Source organism: Ylistrum balloti, unplaced genomic scaffold, assembly GCF_031769215.1.
Source record: "Ylistrum balloti isolate Yb309-2 unplaced genomic scaffold, AGI_CSIRO_Ybal_v1 Utg370584, whole genome shotgun sequence".
NCBI classification, from domain to species: Eukaryota; Metazoa; Mollusca; class Bivalvia; order Pectinida; family Pectinidae; genus Ylistrum; species Ylistrum balloti.
This window is the reverse complement of record NW_026782363.1, coordinates 1,173,855-1,191,902: the sequence shown is the minus strand read 5'-3', so window position 1 is coordinate 1,191,902 and position 18,048 is coordinate 1,173,855. Positions and strand designations below refer to the sequence as shown.

Sequence of the window (18,048 nt, the reverse complement as noted above, 5' to 3'; positions counted from 1 at the left end):
ATGGGGGTGAGTGATGGTGAGTAGGGTTGGTGGTTGGTGGTGGTGGGGGGAATGGGGGTGAGTGATGGTGAGTAGGGTTGGTGGTTGGTGGTGGTTGTAAGGGGAATGGGGTGAGTGATGGTGAGTAGGGTTGGTGGTTGGTTGTGTTAAGGGAAATGGGGGTGAGTGATGGTGAGTAGGGTTGGTGGTTGGTGGTGGTGGGGAATGGGGGTGAGTGATTGTGAGTAGGGTTGGTATTTGGTGGTGGTGGGGGAATGGGGGTGAGTGATGGTGAGTAGGGTTGGTGGTTGGTGGTGTTTTGGGTAATGGGGGTGAGTGATGGTGAGTAGGGTTGGTGGTTGGTGGTGGTGGGGGGAATGGGGGTGAGTGATGGTGAGTAGGGTTGGTGGTTGGTGGTGTTAGGGGAATGGGGGTGAGTGATGGTGAGTAGGGTTGGTAGTGGTGGTGGTGGTAGGGGGAATGGGGGTGAGTGATGGTGAGTAGGGTTGGTGGTTGGTGGTGGTAGGGGGAATGGGGGTGAGTGATGGTGAGTAGAGTTGGTAGTGATGGTGGTTGTAGGGGGAATGGGGGTGAGTGATGGTGAGTAGGGTTGGTATTTGGTGGTGTTAAGGGGAATGGGGGTGAGTGATGGTGAGTAGGGTTGGTAGTGGTGGTGGTTGTAGGGGGAATGGGTGTTAGTGATGGTGAGTAGGGTTGGTGGTTGGTGGTGGTAGGGGGAATGGGGGTGAGTGATGGTGAGTAGGGTTGGTAATGATGGTGGTTGTAGGGGGAATGGGGGTGAGTGATGGTGAGTAGGGTTGGTAGTGGTGGTGGTTGTAGGGGGAATGGGGGTGAGTGATGGTGAGTAGGATTGGTGGTTGGTGGTTGTAGGGGGAATGGGGGTGAGTGATGGTGAGTAGGGTTGGTAGTGGTGGTGGTTGTAGGGGGAATGGGGTGGTGATTGGTGATGGGGTTAATGGTAGTAGTGTCGGAGGTGAGAGTGGGGGTGAGGGTAAGGGCGAGAGTTGAGGTTGGGGTGGTGATGGGGTGGTAATTGGAGGTGGGTGTGGGAGTGGGGGTGGGGTTAATGGTAGTTGTTGGTGGGGGTGTTTGGAAGGTGGTGTTGTTGTGGGGGTAAGTAGGGTTAGTAGTCGATGGTAGTGGTAGGAGGTAAATGATTGGTTGATTAGTTGGTTATAGATGTGCTGAATCTTATGTCGTAAACAACAGTCCATAAAGGATTAATACCATTATAACCTCCCAAGACTTTATATGTAAATCTGACACCAGAAAGTACCTCGACACCTGTTGTCAGTAACAGTAAGTGCTATGTTGATATTTTGTATTCCTTATCTACTTTTTCTCATTGCTGATAAAACACACATCCTGGTCGGGCTAGACGACTACCTCTGAAAAACAGCGCCACTGGGGAGCGAGTTCGACTCTCAACAATTCCAATATCGTCCTTAATACTGTATTCTTTTTTTTCCAGAATAGTGTTATTGTCGGGGCATCAAATTTAATTGATAAATGACATACAAACGGTAATTTAGATATTTGATTTTAGAGAAATACCTTCGGATTGTAAAATCACGAAACTTAATTCGCTGTTAGAATGGATCTATCGACCTGCCCGATCATGTTATGAAGACCCGGTGTGAATCAAAATGCTTTGTAAGCATGTGAACGGGCCAACCTGGGATCTATTTACGGCAAATTTACTAAGGAACGTTCTAGATTGTTCTATGTTCGATATATCGGTCAAGGTCAAAGCTTGGTAGTCAGCCAGCGTGAAACTTGAAGATCGTGTTCGGTGTATATTTAATTATATTTGTATAAATGACGGGTTTTCTATATATACAGACAAATATAGGTAGTGTCTACATATAATTATACCCTGCATACCACTCTAATTGAATCCTTGTAGTCGAAGACTTGCTCAAGTCCTTATTTCATTTGTCTGTCAAATACATGTTACTGACAATCAGAGCACATATGTATCCGTTTCACCACAATACAACTATAAACATTAGAACCATTCATTGAGATGCCATTATGCTGGACATCTTCGGAGTTAAAAGTCGAGCATACAGGTATATTTACATCCAATACATACCTGGCTTTCCTTTCACATTCTATCTCGAACACATGGTGAACCGTGTCAAGTTCAGCTCAGTTTGATTTGATGTAAAGAATACCTATGTTTTACAACAATAGAATGAATCTAATAGCGAAGTCCTTAAATCTCAATCAAATATCACCACGCACAGACCAGGACCATCACCATGTATCATCACTGATAATACACACTCGCAGTAAAATTTTAGTATTTCATACGATTGGACATTACAATATTTTACAGTAACTTTGACGTTAGTGTCGTTTGTTGTTAGTATGGAGAGGTCGTTGTTTACAAGTGGATTATTGAGTTAGTATGGGGAGGTCGTTTTTCACAGGTGGGTTATTTAGTTAGTATGGAGATATCGTTTTGAAGGTGGGTTATTGAGTTAGTATGGGGAGCTCGTTTTCTACAGGTGTGTTATTGAGTTAGTATGGAGAGGTCACTGTTTTACGTGTAAGTTATTGAGTTAGTGTAGATTGGTCGCTGTTTACAGGTAAGTTATTGAGTTTGTAAGGAGAGGTCCCTGTCTACAAGTAGGTCACTCAGTTTGTGTTAAGAGGTCGCTGTTTACAGGTAGGTTACTTAATTTGTGTTAGGAGGCCGCTGTTTACAGATAGGTTACTCAGTTTGTGTTAAGAGGTCGCTGTTTACAGGTAGGTTACTCAGTTTGTGTTAAGATGTCGCTGTTTACAGGTAGGTTACTCAGTTCGTGTTAAGAGGTTGCTGTTCACAGGTAGGTTACTCAGTTTGTGTTAAGATGTCGCTGGTTACAGGTAGGTTACTCAGTTTGTGTTAAGATGTCGCTGTTTACAGGTAGGTTACTCAGTTCGTGTTAAGAGGTTGCTGTTTACAGGTAGGTTACTCAGTTTGTGTTAAGATGTCGCTGGTTACAGGTAGGTTACTCAGTTTGTGATAAGATGTCGCTGTTTACAGGTAGGTTACTCAGTTTGTGTTAAGAGGTTGCTGTTTACAGGTAGGTTACTCAGTTTGTGTTAAGAGGTCGCTGTTCACAGGTAGGTTACTCAGTTTGTGTTAAGATGTCGCTGGTTACAGGTAGGTTACTCAGTTTGTGTTAAGATGTCGCTGTTTACAGGTAGGTTACTCAGTTCGTGTTAAGAGGTTGCTGTTTACAGGTAGGTTACTCAGTTTGTGTTAAGATGTCGCTGGTTACAGGTAGGTTACTCAGTTTGTGTTAAGATGTCGCTGTTTACAGGTAGGTTACTCAGTTTGTGTTAAGAGGTCGCTGTTTACAGGTAGGTTACTCAGTTTGTGTTAAGATGTCGCTGTTTACAGGTAGGTTACTTAATTTGTGTTAGGAGGTCGCTGTTTACAGGTAGATTACTCAGTTTGTGTTAAGATGTCGCTGTTTACAGGTAGGTTACTCAGTTTGTGTTAGGAGGTCGCTGTTTACAGGTAGGTTACTCAGTTTGTGTTAAGAGGTCGCTGTTTACAGGTAGGTTACTCAGTTTGTGTTCAGATGTCGCTGGTTACAGGTAGGTTACTCTGTGGACAAGTAGTCGGCGATACAGATATAGGTACAGATAGTGAAATAGAGTACACCTAATCAGGTCTGTAAACATTAATATCATAACACTTCAGTAGGTTACTGGTAAAGCTTACACTTGTTGGTAAATAAATATTACTCACACCGGCGTGATGAGTCATCTTCAACATGAAACATCAAAGTGTTCGCTGATAAATGCGTATATACTATTATAGATATTAGTTGTAACAAATGGAAAACTTCGTAAGAGAACACATTATTATCTATATATCTGGATAACACTAAATCCTTATATATCCAGTAAAAACACTATTTCCCTAACGACATACAAAATACCGAAGTCTGGACATGAAATTCTTCCTTATGACAATCTGATTCTGTTTATAGGATGTCTTTAATATAATTTCCATAAGGACGGTTTGCATTAATAAAAGGTAAATGAAAATATACGTAAGGACGAATTTCAACTCTGTTGTCAAATACGAACACATCATTTACCGTCATACCCTCCAGTAGCAGCACTGTCAGAAGTTTTCGCGAGTTTTGTTCTCACGAAAACCCGGTTATGAGCATTAATTGCCTTTTATGAATTTTCCTAACCACCATCATGTATGAAGAAAGCTATTGTTTTTTTCCCAGAATGACGATAAAGTAAATGAATCCTATTATAACCAGTAGTTTTAATATTTTCGTCAATTTCAAAACATGTTTGTGTCGGAACGTACAATAAACCTTCACACAATGACGTAAAGATACGTAAATATTGGTTATATATGAGTTACAATACGTATTGTTTATATTGCGTTAATAATTGTGGAAGTTGACAGTTAAAGGAGCCGTGTGTGGTATTCCGGTAAGATCTGATATCTGAATAAATATTCGCTGTTTCGGTCGATGGAACAAAAATCGCGATTGAACGAGAATACAGCTGTGAAGTAGCGCCACTAAACTGGCTAACTCGCCATCGTGTTTTGATGCCCACCAACCGGGCCTGTCTGTCGTCTTTCGCCTGTCTTTAAACCGTTATTGGTTATGACTATTTCACGAGAAGAGCTGTATGGGCCTTTTTCAAAATTCTCATGAAGGTTTCCTTGGTCCCTTGTTGTAGCCTTTTGAATTTAGGACTGATCAGAAAAAGGCGATATGTCTGACAGGCTGCCATCACGAAAGTTTGTTATCGCTCTATTTCCTGTTGGTTCTCTATTAACTTTTAACTATGTTAAATAAAATGACTGACAGGCGACCATCTTGGATTTAATGTTTCCTCTACCTTAGCTATTCATTGAAAAACACTGGTCAGAACATTGTCCATTTTCCTATAAAGGTTTCCTTTTGGTCACTTGTGCCTGTTTGATTTCGTGACTGATCAAAAAAGCAAACTGACTGCAAGGTCAACATGTTGGATTTTGATTTTGAAAACACTAGATGGGTCGTTCTCAAATATTAAATGTAAACTCCCCCCTCCCTTGTTAGATTGATAAGAGAAACACCGAAATGGCTTACAGGCCACCATTTTGGATTCTGATTACATTTAGTTAAAATTTCCTAGTTGTATTGATTCCTCCTGTGTTTATGTTTTATTTTTTAAGAGATGGGCGAAACAAACTGTCAAACATCCATCTTGGATATAGTCTACGGACTCTAAGCAAATGGGAGGAAGAAAAGAATTGGAAATATCTAGCTTATAAAAGAACAATACGATCGTGGGCACCACCATTTCTATGGGATTTCTTGTCTTTCTTCTCCAAAGCGTTTGTTTTCGCTCTCTTGATCTTTTGTGTTTAAGTCGAGGAAAGTGCAATTATTGAAATTTCGTCCGATATTTTGACATGCCTGTATAATTGTTTGTAAACAAAATGAAATAAACTACCCGTAGTCGTTCCTGTTGAATTACATACCCTGATACCATTCGGTTGAGAACTTATACCATGTCCTTGTGGACAAATTTAAAAAAAAAGTCATCTGAAGCTACAATCTTTCCCTTATTACCACTGTTACATTTAATTATCGCTTGGTGCCTGTTTCCTTGTCAAAGTTTTCAATTGGTTGTCAGTCATTTTCTATTTCATATTTAAAATATCGAATTTTTATATAACGTTCATCGAGATATATCGTTTACTCGAACAACTTTTTTTATAATTATCCGGACATCATGTTTAATCGGTTTGCCTTAATCATATGCAGATATGACTCAATGTCGACAGATAGTAAGCTGTGACATAAATACGGCCAGGTGTAAATACAGACAAGTGGTAACATACTGTGTGATTCACGGTTTGTTTAGATCCACATCACCACTGTAATTCATTGATAAGTTTACCTGTGCAGGTATGACAAATCAAGATGGACACACCTGAGACAAGAAATCTAAATCACTCTTTACTAGTCACTAAGTGTCAAGGTCATAGTAGAAAGGGTTCGTCACTCCTTATCAGAAAATGTATATTTCGAAATAGACAATAGCAAAACATATAATCTATCACGTTATGTCATTGAGATCACCGATAGACGTCACACCTTTTAAATATCTGACAAAGTTTAGATACTCAAGACAGTTGGTTTGGTGCAAATACTCAAAGCTACGCAGTGTTGTAGTTTATAACAGAAAACCTTAGAAATAAATATCTAAAGGATATTTTGTAGGATTCTTTCTCGAACTTTCTAGAACATAAATGTGACCAATATTAGCAGTCTTATCTTGTGCTTTTGTTGTCAGTGCTAATCATGACGTCAATACTTCCAGCTTTCTATTAGTAAGTAATGCTAATTGTAACGTCAATATTTCCAGCTTTCTCTTAGTAAGCAATGCCAATTGTGACGTCAATATTTCCAGCTTTCTCTTAGTAAGCAATGCTAATTGTGACGTCAGAATTTCAAGCTTTCTCTTAGTAAGCAATGCCAATTGTAACGTCAATATTTCCAGCTTTCTCTTAGTAAGTAATGCTAATTGTAACGTCAATATTTCCAGCTTTCTCTTAGTAAGTAATGCTAATTGTAACGTCAATATTTCCAGCTTTCTCTTAGTAAGCAATGCTAATTGTGACGTCAGTATTTCCGGCTTTCTCTTAGTAAGTAATGCTAATTGTGACGTCAATATTTCCAGCTTTCTCTTAGTAAGTAATGCTAATTGTGACGTCAATATTTCCGGCTTTCTCTTAGTAAGTAATGCTAATTGTGACGTCAATATTTCCGGCTTTCTCTTAGTAAGTAATGCTAATTGTGACGTCAATATTTCCACATTTCCCGTAGTAAGCAATGCTAATTGTGAAGTCAGTATTTCCGGCTTTCTCTTAGTAAGTAATGCTAATTGTGACGTCAGTAAATTAGTTATCGGGACTTATTGCGATAAAGTATTGCCGCCATATTATAAGATACATATATATATATATTAGTGGTTATCGTTAGTTAACAGCTTAATATATGAGACTTGATGTGAAATCATTCATCTCATATTGACATAAACCTGTTAAATCTCGTGGATAACATTGAGTAAACTATCGCAGGTACCAAATAATACTCGAAATTTTCGGGAGGATTACCATGTTAAGTTACTACCGTCACTCATATACACAAGCTGGAAAATGCGAAGAATAAGATTTTAACAACTTTTTCATTTTCGGCTTGTAATTCTTTGGTAATTAAAACACAAATCATCCTTTAGCAAACTTGCGAAACTACCATTATACAAAATCGCTGCTTTCAAATACAGACTTTGTGGAAAATCGTTTATCATCTTTGTCTTTTCTTCCTTTCAAATGTGTGAAATCGATGAACATATAAATAAATATTGAAACTTAACAGATATATAAGGAACGGTGAATTATCAGAACAGTTAGTTAAAGGGGCATCACCGTAAAACATCGATTTTATAACTGTTTGTACGTGGGTTTTTTTCAATACTTCCCGTTCTATGCTATTCCGATATTCACGGTCGTTTTCCAATGTCAAGCTTGATCACTTCTTCGGTTCGGGAAACCTCTCTCAAATTTAGCGCTGATAACGTCACGCAAGTTTTGAAAACGAGGCAGTTAATAACAGCACCTGATTTAGTTAAGAGTGTGATAAATGTTATTTGATAACTCTCAGTCAATTCAGAATTACGAAATATGTAAGATTTATCTTCCCCGGATTCAAGCGGGAGGCCATTTTTGTCAGTTACAGACGAATTTGTTTTGTGCGCATGCGTTAACATATATGACGCAAAAATGACATTATTTAGACTGTGGATCAACAGGCAGTGATTTGCCATTTACAATTATCAAGTAACCTGTTTATGTGCATATTTCTATTCAGCGGAAAGTGTCAGTCATTGTTCATAAGGTGATGATACACTTGATACTTATATGCAATGTTAAAAAACCAGTAAGAAAATGACATCGTTTCACTGTGATGTCGCTTTGAGAGAAAGTTGACATCGAATTACAGCTTTCGTTTGTCCTTTCATGGAAACAACTGCGAATTTCTGCTGAAAGTCTATCGAAGTTTATTGAAAATGTAGGTCACACTGACTTATAAATGTTCTAAGCATGTCATATATCTTTTATATATCACCGTAAGGTATGCAACGTTTCGGTATTTTCACCTTTGGAATGTTCATATCTATGATTTTGAAAAAAAGCGTGCAGAAAGGACAGAATATGAAAGAAAAATAGAGAAATGTTTAGCTATAGACGTCTCAGATCTGTAACATGCATCAATATTCTGTCACCGTCAAAATTAGGCAATGACTGGTGTATGGTTCGACTGTCACATGTCCTTTATACAATAGATGACTAATACAGGGTAGCTACAGAACATTGATCTCACAATTATCGATCACTGAATGGTGTATTGGTTATTTTGAATAAAGGGACCCAGTACACCTCAGGGGCAGCGGGGCGTGGATTATTGCACTGTTACAAAGCTATTTGAATAGATTCCAAATATAAATTGCTCATCGGTATGTAATAGTACATGTATTTAGACTTACGACAAATCTTGTTACGTGAAAATAACACAAGGTTTGGTTTTTCGCTTCCTTCACTCCAAAACAATTAGGGATATTTCTCTTCTCCTGACACCCAAAAAGAGCTTTAACCTATTTTATTGTTTTTAAACAAGAAGATTGAACACATGTTATTCTAACTAGTTAAGTCGCTTTCTCTGAATTCTGAAGATACGAATTAACAAGCAAATCAAGTGACAGGTAGTGTTCATCACTGCCTGTGTCACAGTGAGAAAAGCGACCGCTTTATCACGATAGTTGTGGTGTCTTCGAAGGTTCGTATAGTGATATTTGCCGTTTATAATAGGAAACTGGATATCCATGTTGTTGTTGAACCTCAAAGCCATATCGATATATGTACTTGCCAAAAACAAGGATCAGATCTAGATATTGCTAACCAGTATCGTGTATTAGTTTGTTCTGTGTTACAAACATTAAGAAGTACAATTAAGTATGTTTAAGGGTAAATACTTAACTTGGAGTTGTATGTAGCAGTTTAATCCTTCTGCAAGGAATTCTTTGTAATCAATCGTGACACTGTGTCCAAAGGCTTGCACATTTTACAGAATACTGTTGAATAAAACGAAACACTTACAACATACATTGTATCCCTTCAAGCATCCATGTGGAATAAAAGCATAAATGTCTTTAATAATTCGGTTGAGCTTTAAAAACAAACATATACATTGTATACATATAGGACATGAAAGACATGTTGTCGGAATGTTTTTAAAAAATAACTCCCATAAAGGAGATCGCGTCTAATTTCATGTTTCAGACTTAGGAACCGTCACTCTCCGCAAAACAAGAAAACCGTGTCAAACAAAGAAGGCCTTGAAAGGTCCCGATTCGGCATGGACCTTTAATCTAATAAAGCATCGTCAAATTTTCTTTACACGTATGTGTGTGTGCAGTATTGTGAAATTAACCTCGGAGACATGTGTTTTCCGAACCGTCAGTAATATTTTGGAAACGTGTGTTTTCGGTATCGTTACTGGGTTTTTTTTTAGACACATGATTTCTGTACCTCCAGTTTAATTTTGGAGACATGTGGTTTCTGCACCTCCAGTTTTATTTTGGAGACACGTGGTTTCTGTACCTCCAGTTTAATTTTGGAGACATGTGGTTTCTGCACCGTCAATTTTCTTTGAAAGACATGTGGTTTCTGCACCTCCAGTTTTATTTTGGAGACAGGCGGTTTCTGTACCGTCAATTTTATTGTGGAGACACGTGGTTTCTGTACCGTCAATTTTACTTTCGGAGACATGTTGTCTCTGTACCTCTAGTTTTATTTTGGAGACACATGGTTTCTGTACTGTCAGCTTTATTTTGGAGACACGTGTAATTTTGAGAGGTGTGTATTCGGTAACAACACTTTAATTTTAGAAACATGTGTTTGCAGTACCGTGCGTTTTATAATGTATTGAATGTGAAACATGTGTTTGCAGTACCGTGCGTTTTATAATGTATTGAATGTGAAACATGTGTTTGCAGTACCGTACGTTTTATAATGTATTGAATGTGAAACATGTGACAGGGTCTTTTTATCTCATTGGTGTTGATTTGAAGAGGATTTTGGCACTAGTATCATGGCTAGTGTAGTCTTCTCACTGTTCAGGAAACGGATTGATAACAAGTGTGTGGAACTTGGACAGTATCATCCTACAGAAAACGGACGGACAGACGGATTGAGTAGCTAAACGCTAGCCTTACTCTAACATAGTGAGCGGCAATGTTGGTATGGTGTGCCGGCTGTATGTAAATGAGATCATCACGCCGTAGCACGTGATCACTAGGGACACGTTGTCAAACGGTGGAAAAACCCAACAATCTATTTTTAAAACATTACTCAGGAGTACATTTATATATTGTATACAAAAAGAACGCAGTGTATGTATAGCCATTGCACAACTTGTCCTAGTTACATGTAAAATTTACATGCCGGTGTTTTAAACTCCCGTGTATATATTTATTCTGACGAAATGGTTAAGAATGACTTATTTCAAATTACGATGAAGCAGTAATCCTATAAAATGTTCCTAATACAAAAACGAATAAAAATACTCTCTGTAATTTCTATTTTCAAATGAAAAGGGGTTTGAATGTGTGTTGTATGTCTACACAGCGTTATTTTTGTATGATTAACAATGAATGTCTTGGTATCTTGCAGTTTTATACGACATGAAAGCAACAAGCATAGATTAAAGAAAGTTTACATTAAAATTAATTTAACTTACCTGGCTGTTTCTTCACTGCCGCCTCTACAATACAGTCAAACCACACTGAAATAACTGCATAAACGACATACAATTGTCAGGTATTTCCAGTTGCACTATTTTTGAAATTTTAATACTTTAAATAAAGACTCAATATAAATTGATATCAGTTCTGTATCCTTTAATCGGTAAAATACCAAACTCACCTCTGAGCAAGTAATAATTGTATCGTAGAAACGCAGTACTATTTAGTCCTGAGCCATGAATGGAATATCGGATCACCCCATTTTTACTACAAATAGCATAAGTCTGTAAGAGGCCCATGCGACTATGAGTCACGAACTTAGGCAGGTATTAGTAGCCTGTTCCACGCTGTTCAAACCAACGAGTAATACCGGCCACGTGTCCCCGTGTTTGTTTACATTAGTCGGCGCAAGAAATATATTATTGAACTAAATATTTGAGGAAATGTTCTGTCTTTGGTTTTAACTGTTTGATTTCTGTGATGATTCAGATTGTGTTTTCTTGAAGTTTATCCAATGACAAAATGTTTGAAGCTCAGCGACTAGGAGTACATGTACACAATACCGGCATTCGTATGTAAATGAGAACGGCCATCTTGCCTGCCCTAATTCATGACGTCAACACAGTCACATGAGTGTTTCGTCATCTAAAAATAGATATTCGATCCTTAGTATTTAAACTAAGCCGGAGGTATGTTGTCCGCATTTCCATGACAGGCTTAGCAAGCAACAACGTCGATCATATAGCGTTTACTATTTCACAACGGCTTGCAATTTGGAGTGCTACTTTATGTATGAAGGAATTTACACAAACAGCAATTCTACAAGGAATTTTTATAATTTGCCATTTTGAGGTAAGCAATATTTTTACCGGTGATTTCACGTTAATAGTATTGTCACCAAAATATACTGATGGTTATAGTACAGATTTGTTTGTAAACAAACACATGTAGTATGGCATGCAGTACGCGATCAAGCATGCCTAGAAAAAGACGAGTTTTTGGTTAAACCGAAGCGAGAATAAGAAGTTTACTAAATGCTTCAGTGTACTGAGACGAAACGATTGTTATTTATCTGTTGTTAACCCAGGTAACGGTAATAACAATGATTGTCTTTGATTAGGTATTGATTATTTGGTGCGCGCTGCGCGGAATATTCACACGTGCACTTCGCAACTATGGAAACAATTAACATTTATTTACGGTACATCATCAATGTACCTAGTGTTATTGTTCTTTTTTATTTATTTATTTTTAATTTTTGTATGTTTGAGGAAGTTAAATTGTTTTATTGTTGCATTGAATATATATATATATTTGTTTTAAATTCGATGTTATATTTGTGACATACAAATTGTAAAACCATAAACGCACAAATATTTTATCAAAAAAAAACCCAGGTTCGTGTGTCTGTTTAGCTTGATTGTTTTTAAAACGTTTCACCGACGTCGGTGTTTCATTGATAAACGCTTACGAGGCAATTTACATAGGAATGAGGTTATAAGGAGTGGTCGTAACACTATATCGTGACTGAAACTCTACGATTCATTGATTTTATACGTTGATACGGTTTCTTGAGTTGAACTTTAATCATATGATGAATATTAAATGAAATGTTTTCTTTTGTCTCTAATGCGAATTTTTTGATAATGATACAGTGCATGAATGTATGTTTTTATAATACACATGACAATACATATGTGTATAAAAGAGTAGATATGATGTATGGTAGATTACTGGGGACTTGATCAGGTATAGACCTGTACAATTTCCCTATTTTTATGTATATATGTTTCCTAGCAGAATATTATTTCCTTAACCGAGCGATTCCTAAATCTCCCATACTAAACCAATCATTGATGATTTTCTCTTCGATAATTCACTTTATGCAGCCAATCACTGACAGCCTCCCATGAAACCAAACCCCAATGCACCGCTTAGCCAATCACAACAGTTTTCTTTATTTCCAATGTTTTGTTTCAGACTCAGAAATGGTCAAACAAACACAGAACGATATATTGGACATGCTGATTGGCTCCGGCTCTGATTTGAGTGAATATTTAACTCCTGAAGGTGACGTGATTGGCTATTCTGCATACAGAACAATGGATTCCACCATGGATTTCCTTGACGACAATGTCGTAGATCCAATGAATGTGGCTCTCTGTCAAGGTTAGTTAAAGTCTTCATATCACGTGCCGTTACTGTTTCAAACAGCTTTATATATCAAATGTTGGATTGTATAAATAGGAAACTTATCTATATAAACCTGTTAAACTTCAAATTAATCTCTTTTTTCAGATATACAAGAGACGCCTGAACCATCTGCCGAGATAGAGGTCGAACAATTACAATTCACATTTGACCCTTCTGAAACATCTATAGAACTCCTCAAACTGATAACAAATACTTCTGAAAATGAAGATAACCCATCTCCATCATTAGAAAGCGTGTCGGACTGGAATGAAGTTGGGGCGGAAACGGAAGTGGAAGAAATAGTGTCGCCAATTTTGAAAGCCGAGATAAATAACAGGATCCGGAAACGCAGACGGGTGGAGGGGAAGGAGGAACTTACGGAACTGTTTGTGGAGCCACCACCAGAACAGGTAAATAATTTGGCCCAGATATTTAATGATGGATAGGGTATAACCATGTAAATAAAACCAGTGAGATACTGGATTATGTATCCATATATGTGTATGGATGCAAAGAAATCGATGTAATTTGATAGAGTCAGGTGACATGCAAGAAAAAAGCAAAATATTTAACCTTGATATGTTAAGTTTTACCTGGTTCAATGTTCTTAACTCATTACGTCATATTTAACAGTTGACTGAGGAAGAAGAAAGAAAAAGGATAGAACGCCGAGAGAAAAACAAACTGGCAGCACAGAAGTGTAGGAGTAAGAAGAGGAAGGTGGCCGACACTTTAGAGGCTGTAAGTAAACGGTTCACTTATCAATAATAGTGGCTTTAATTATACAAGTATGTTCATCATACAATTGTCGAATTATATAATAAAAGAAATCAAAATACTTTTTATATCTAATTACTGTCAGCTGATTATTGTTGAAATGAATACCCTTTCAAAACCCTTTGCATTGTTTGCTTACTATAATACTTATCTCTACAGGAGACTGAGAAGCTGGAGGAAAAACAAGAAAAACTGAAGGACGAGATTCAGCGGCTTAGAGATGAACGAGACCATTTGATGGAACTGGTCAAGGTTCATTCCTCGGTTTGCCCAAAAATGAAATCCTCAAAATGAACATATTGTTTGACGATTGAACCCCACCGATCTTTGAGGCAACCTCATGCTCTCAGAACCAGAGACATATATTTGTAGCTAGTCAGAACTGACTATCTCAAGAATCGTTCTTTCGAGAGCTATAATGTGTTTCTAATGTGGTGCTCCAATCCGTGGTTTGAAGCGGATATTTCACCATACAAACATCCTTGGCGGATATGAGTATACTACAAACATGGTGCTCAAACTGATTCTCGTCATAAAGGCAAATCTGCTGATCTGTATGTAGGAAATCGAGATTGACACCGTGGCGCTATTTAACGGAAGTTGCGATCTAAAAGACAAACTGATGCAGATTTGCTCTGTATTTATCTCATAACGTTTACAAACTCATGGCATCTGAAGAACTGATTACATTAGCTCTATTTACAAAGTTCTTGTTTTCAATCAGAATTCATCAATGATACTATGATGGCAGCTCCCTATGTTTACCTAAAGTTGGGCCACCCTTGGTAGAAGTTGTCTCCTCAAAAACTCTGGACAAACCTTATGACCTCTATATTTAGAATTTATAGGATTTTAATTGCATACGCTTAACATCCTTAGAGATGACAATGAAGAAGTGTGATCCTCTTGTTTAAAAGCGAAATTTACCTAATACTCACAAGGGAACAAATGGTGACGAACTGTTGTTCATTGCTGGCGTAAGGTATCAACTGCCAGTGAAAGATATTCCTGTTTTGGCCAGTTTGATCCAGTTCGGATCTTGTTATAAAGAGTGAAAAAATCAAACGACTGAGTTATTCGTCGGTATAACCTGAAATAGTGATGTACAGATGTCGTTATGTAATAGAGACATGGCTCAGTGATTTCAGACGAGTCACCCTGGTCACTGTTACCAAGGTAATGATTTGTTGTAAGATTTATGTCTGATGAACTTTTCAGTGTGTTTATTGTTGTATCGATATCACCATTGTTTACTCGAAAAGTGACTTTTGAACCATGAAAGAATGGCGCGTGTTTATTTATAGGGAGGAATGCCTGTTAAACCGGGCACACCAATGACCTCGTGTGTGGCCTGTGTGTGATGTGAAAATGTTAACATTTGTACCAACTCATTTTGTTGTCTGTTGTTTAGTTGGATTTAAGTATTAGAAATCTATAAGCATTTATAAAAATAACTTTATTACAATATTTTTCGTAATAAAAATACAAACAAAAAATATTTCTGTTTACTCTTTTGTATCTCGAACGTATTGACAAGTTCACTGATAATTACTGACGGAAAATACAACTAATTACGGACATACAGTCCTAATTACTGAAATAGTCCTAAACAGAGAAACAGTCCTAATGACAGGTACTGACCTAATTACTGAAATAGTCCTAAACAGAGAAACAGTCCTAATGACAGGTACTGATCTAATTACTGAATAGTCCTAAACAGAGAAACAGTCCTAATGACAGGTACTGATCTAATTACTGAAATAGTCCTAAACAGAGAAACAGTCCTAATGACAGGTACTGATCTAATTACTGAATAGTCCTAAACAGAGAAACAGTCCTAATGACAGGTACTGATCTAATTACGGAATAGTCCTAAACAGAGAAACAATCCTAATGACAGGTACTGACCTAATTACTGAAATAGTCCTAAACAGAGAAACAGTCCTAATGACAGGTACTGACCTAATTACTGAAATAGTCCTAAACAGAGAAACAGTCATAATGACAGGTACTGATCTAATTACTGAAATAGTCCTAAACAGAGAAACAGTCCTAATGACAGGTACTGATCTAATTACTGAAATAGTCCTAAACAGAGAAACAATCCTAATGACAGGTACTGACCTAATTACTGAAATAGTCCTAAACAGAGAAACAGTCCTAATGACAGGTACTGACCTAATTACTGAAATAGTCCTAAACAGAGAAACAGTCATAATGACAGGTACTGATCTAATTACTGAAATAGTCCTAAACAGAGAAACAGTCCTAATGACAGGTACTGATCTAATTACTGAAATAGTCCTAAACAGAGAAACAGTCATAATGACAGGTACTGATCTAATTACTGAATAGTCCTAAACAGAGAAACAATCCTAATGACAGGTACTGACCTAATTACTGAAATAGTCCTAAACAGAGAAACAGTCCTAATGACAGGTACTGACCTAATTACTGAAATAGTCCTAAACAGAGAAACAGTCCTAATGACAGGTACTGATCTAATTACTGAAATAGTCCTAAACAGAGAAACAGTCCTAATGACAGGTACTGACCTAATTACTGAAATAGTCCTAAACAGAGAAACAGTCCTAATGACAGGTACTGACCTAATTACTGAAATAGTCCTAAACAGAGAAACAGTCCTAATGACAGGTACTGATCTAATTACTGAAATTTGTCCTAATCAGTAAACACGTAATGGTTGTCATGCTACCTTGATTACCGAGGTTACGTCCTAATAACTAAAGTATACAGATATAATGATGTAAATTAATCATTTATAAAGTAGTATTTGAAAAGTAATTTTTATCACTGACACAAAAAATGTCCTTACTACTCACAAAGAGTCCTTATCAAACAAGAGGATACTCCTATATACCGATACATTGTAAGAATACTCCTAAATACTGACACATTGTGAGGATACTCCTAAATACTGACATTTTGTGAGGATACTCCTAAATACTGAGACATTGTGAGGATACTCCTAAATACTGAGACATTGTGAGGATACTCCTAAATACCTACACATTGTGAGGATACTCCTAAATACCGACACATTGTGAGGATACTCCTAAATACCGACATTTTGTGAGGATACTCCTAAATATTGAGACATTGTGAGGATACTCCTAAATACTGAGACATTGTGAGGATACTCCTAAATACCGACATTTTGTAAGGATACTCCTAGATACTGACATATTGTGAGGATACTCCTAAATACCGACACATTGTGAGGATACTCCTAAATACCGACACATTGTGAGGATACTCCTAAATACCTACACATTGTGAGGATACTCCTAAAAATCGACACATTGTGAGGATACTCCTAAATACCGACACATTGTGAGGATACTCCTAAATACTGACATTTTGTGAGGATACTCCTAAATACTGAAATCCTTAAAATCCTTATTACTAACTTACAATCCTAATGACAGACGAACCATCCTAATTACTGACATACAATCCTAATGACAGACGTACCATCCTAATTACTGACGTACAGTCCTTATTACTCATGAACCATCGGAAGTAAGAATGTACCCTCCAAACAACTGACGTACAGTCCTAATTACTGACGTACCATCCTAATTACTGACGTACAGTCCTAATTACTCATGAACCATCGGAAGAACGAATGTACCAACCGAACAACTGATGTACAGTCCTGATTACTGAAGTACCATCCTAATGACTGACGTACAGTCCTAATTACTGAAGTACCATCCTAATTACTGAAGTACCATCCTAATGACTGACGTAGAGTCCTAATTAATGCTGTGCCATCCTAATTACTGACGTACAGTCCTAATTACTGCTGTGCCATCCTTATGACTGACGTACAGTCCTAATTACTGCTGTGCCATCCTAATGACTGACGTACAGTCCTAATTACTGCTGTGCCATCCTAATTACTGACGTACACTCCTAATTACTGCTGTGCCATCCTTATGACTGACGTACAGTCCTAATTACTGCTGTGCCATCCTAATGACTGACGTACAGTCCTAATTACTGCCGTGCCATCCTAATGACTGACGTAGAGTCCTAATTAATGCTGTGCCATCCTTATGACTGACGTACAGTCCTAATTACTGCTGTGCCATCCTAATGACTGACGTACAGTCCTAATTACTGCTGTGCCATCCTAATGACTGACGTACAGTCCTAATTACTGCTGTGCCATCCTAATGACTGAAGTACCATCCTAATTACTGAAGTACCATCCTAATGACT

General features: G+C 37.6%; 1 protein-coding gene across 1 annotated transcript; it reads left to right on the top strand.

Moving 5' to 3' along the window:
- The first annotated feature begins 11,135 nt into the window (after positions 1 to 11,135).
- LOC132556703 (uncharacterized) lies at positions 11,136 to 14,151 on the top strand. Its single transcript, XM_060221138.1, has 5 exons — positions 11,136 to 11,193; positions 12,811 to 12,999; positions 13,129 to 13,433; positions 13,657 to 13,764; positions 13,960 to 14,151. The coding sequence occupies exons 1-5, from the start codon at positions 11,136 to 11,138 to the stop codon at positions 14,092 to 14,094; spliced, it is 795 nt and encodes a 264-aa protein (XP_060077121.1). The 3' UTR covers positions 14,095 to 14,151.
- The last annotated feature ends 3,897 nt before the right edge of the window (positions 14,152 to 18,048 follow it).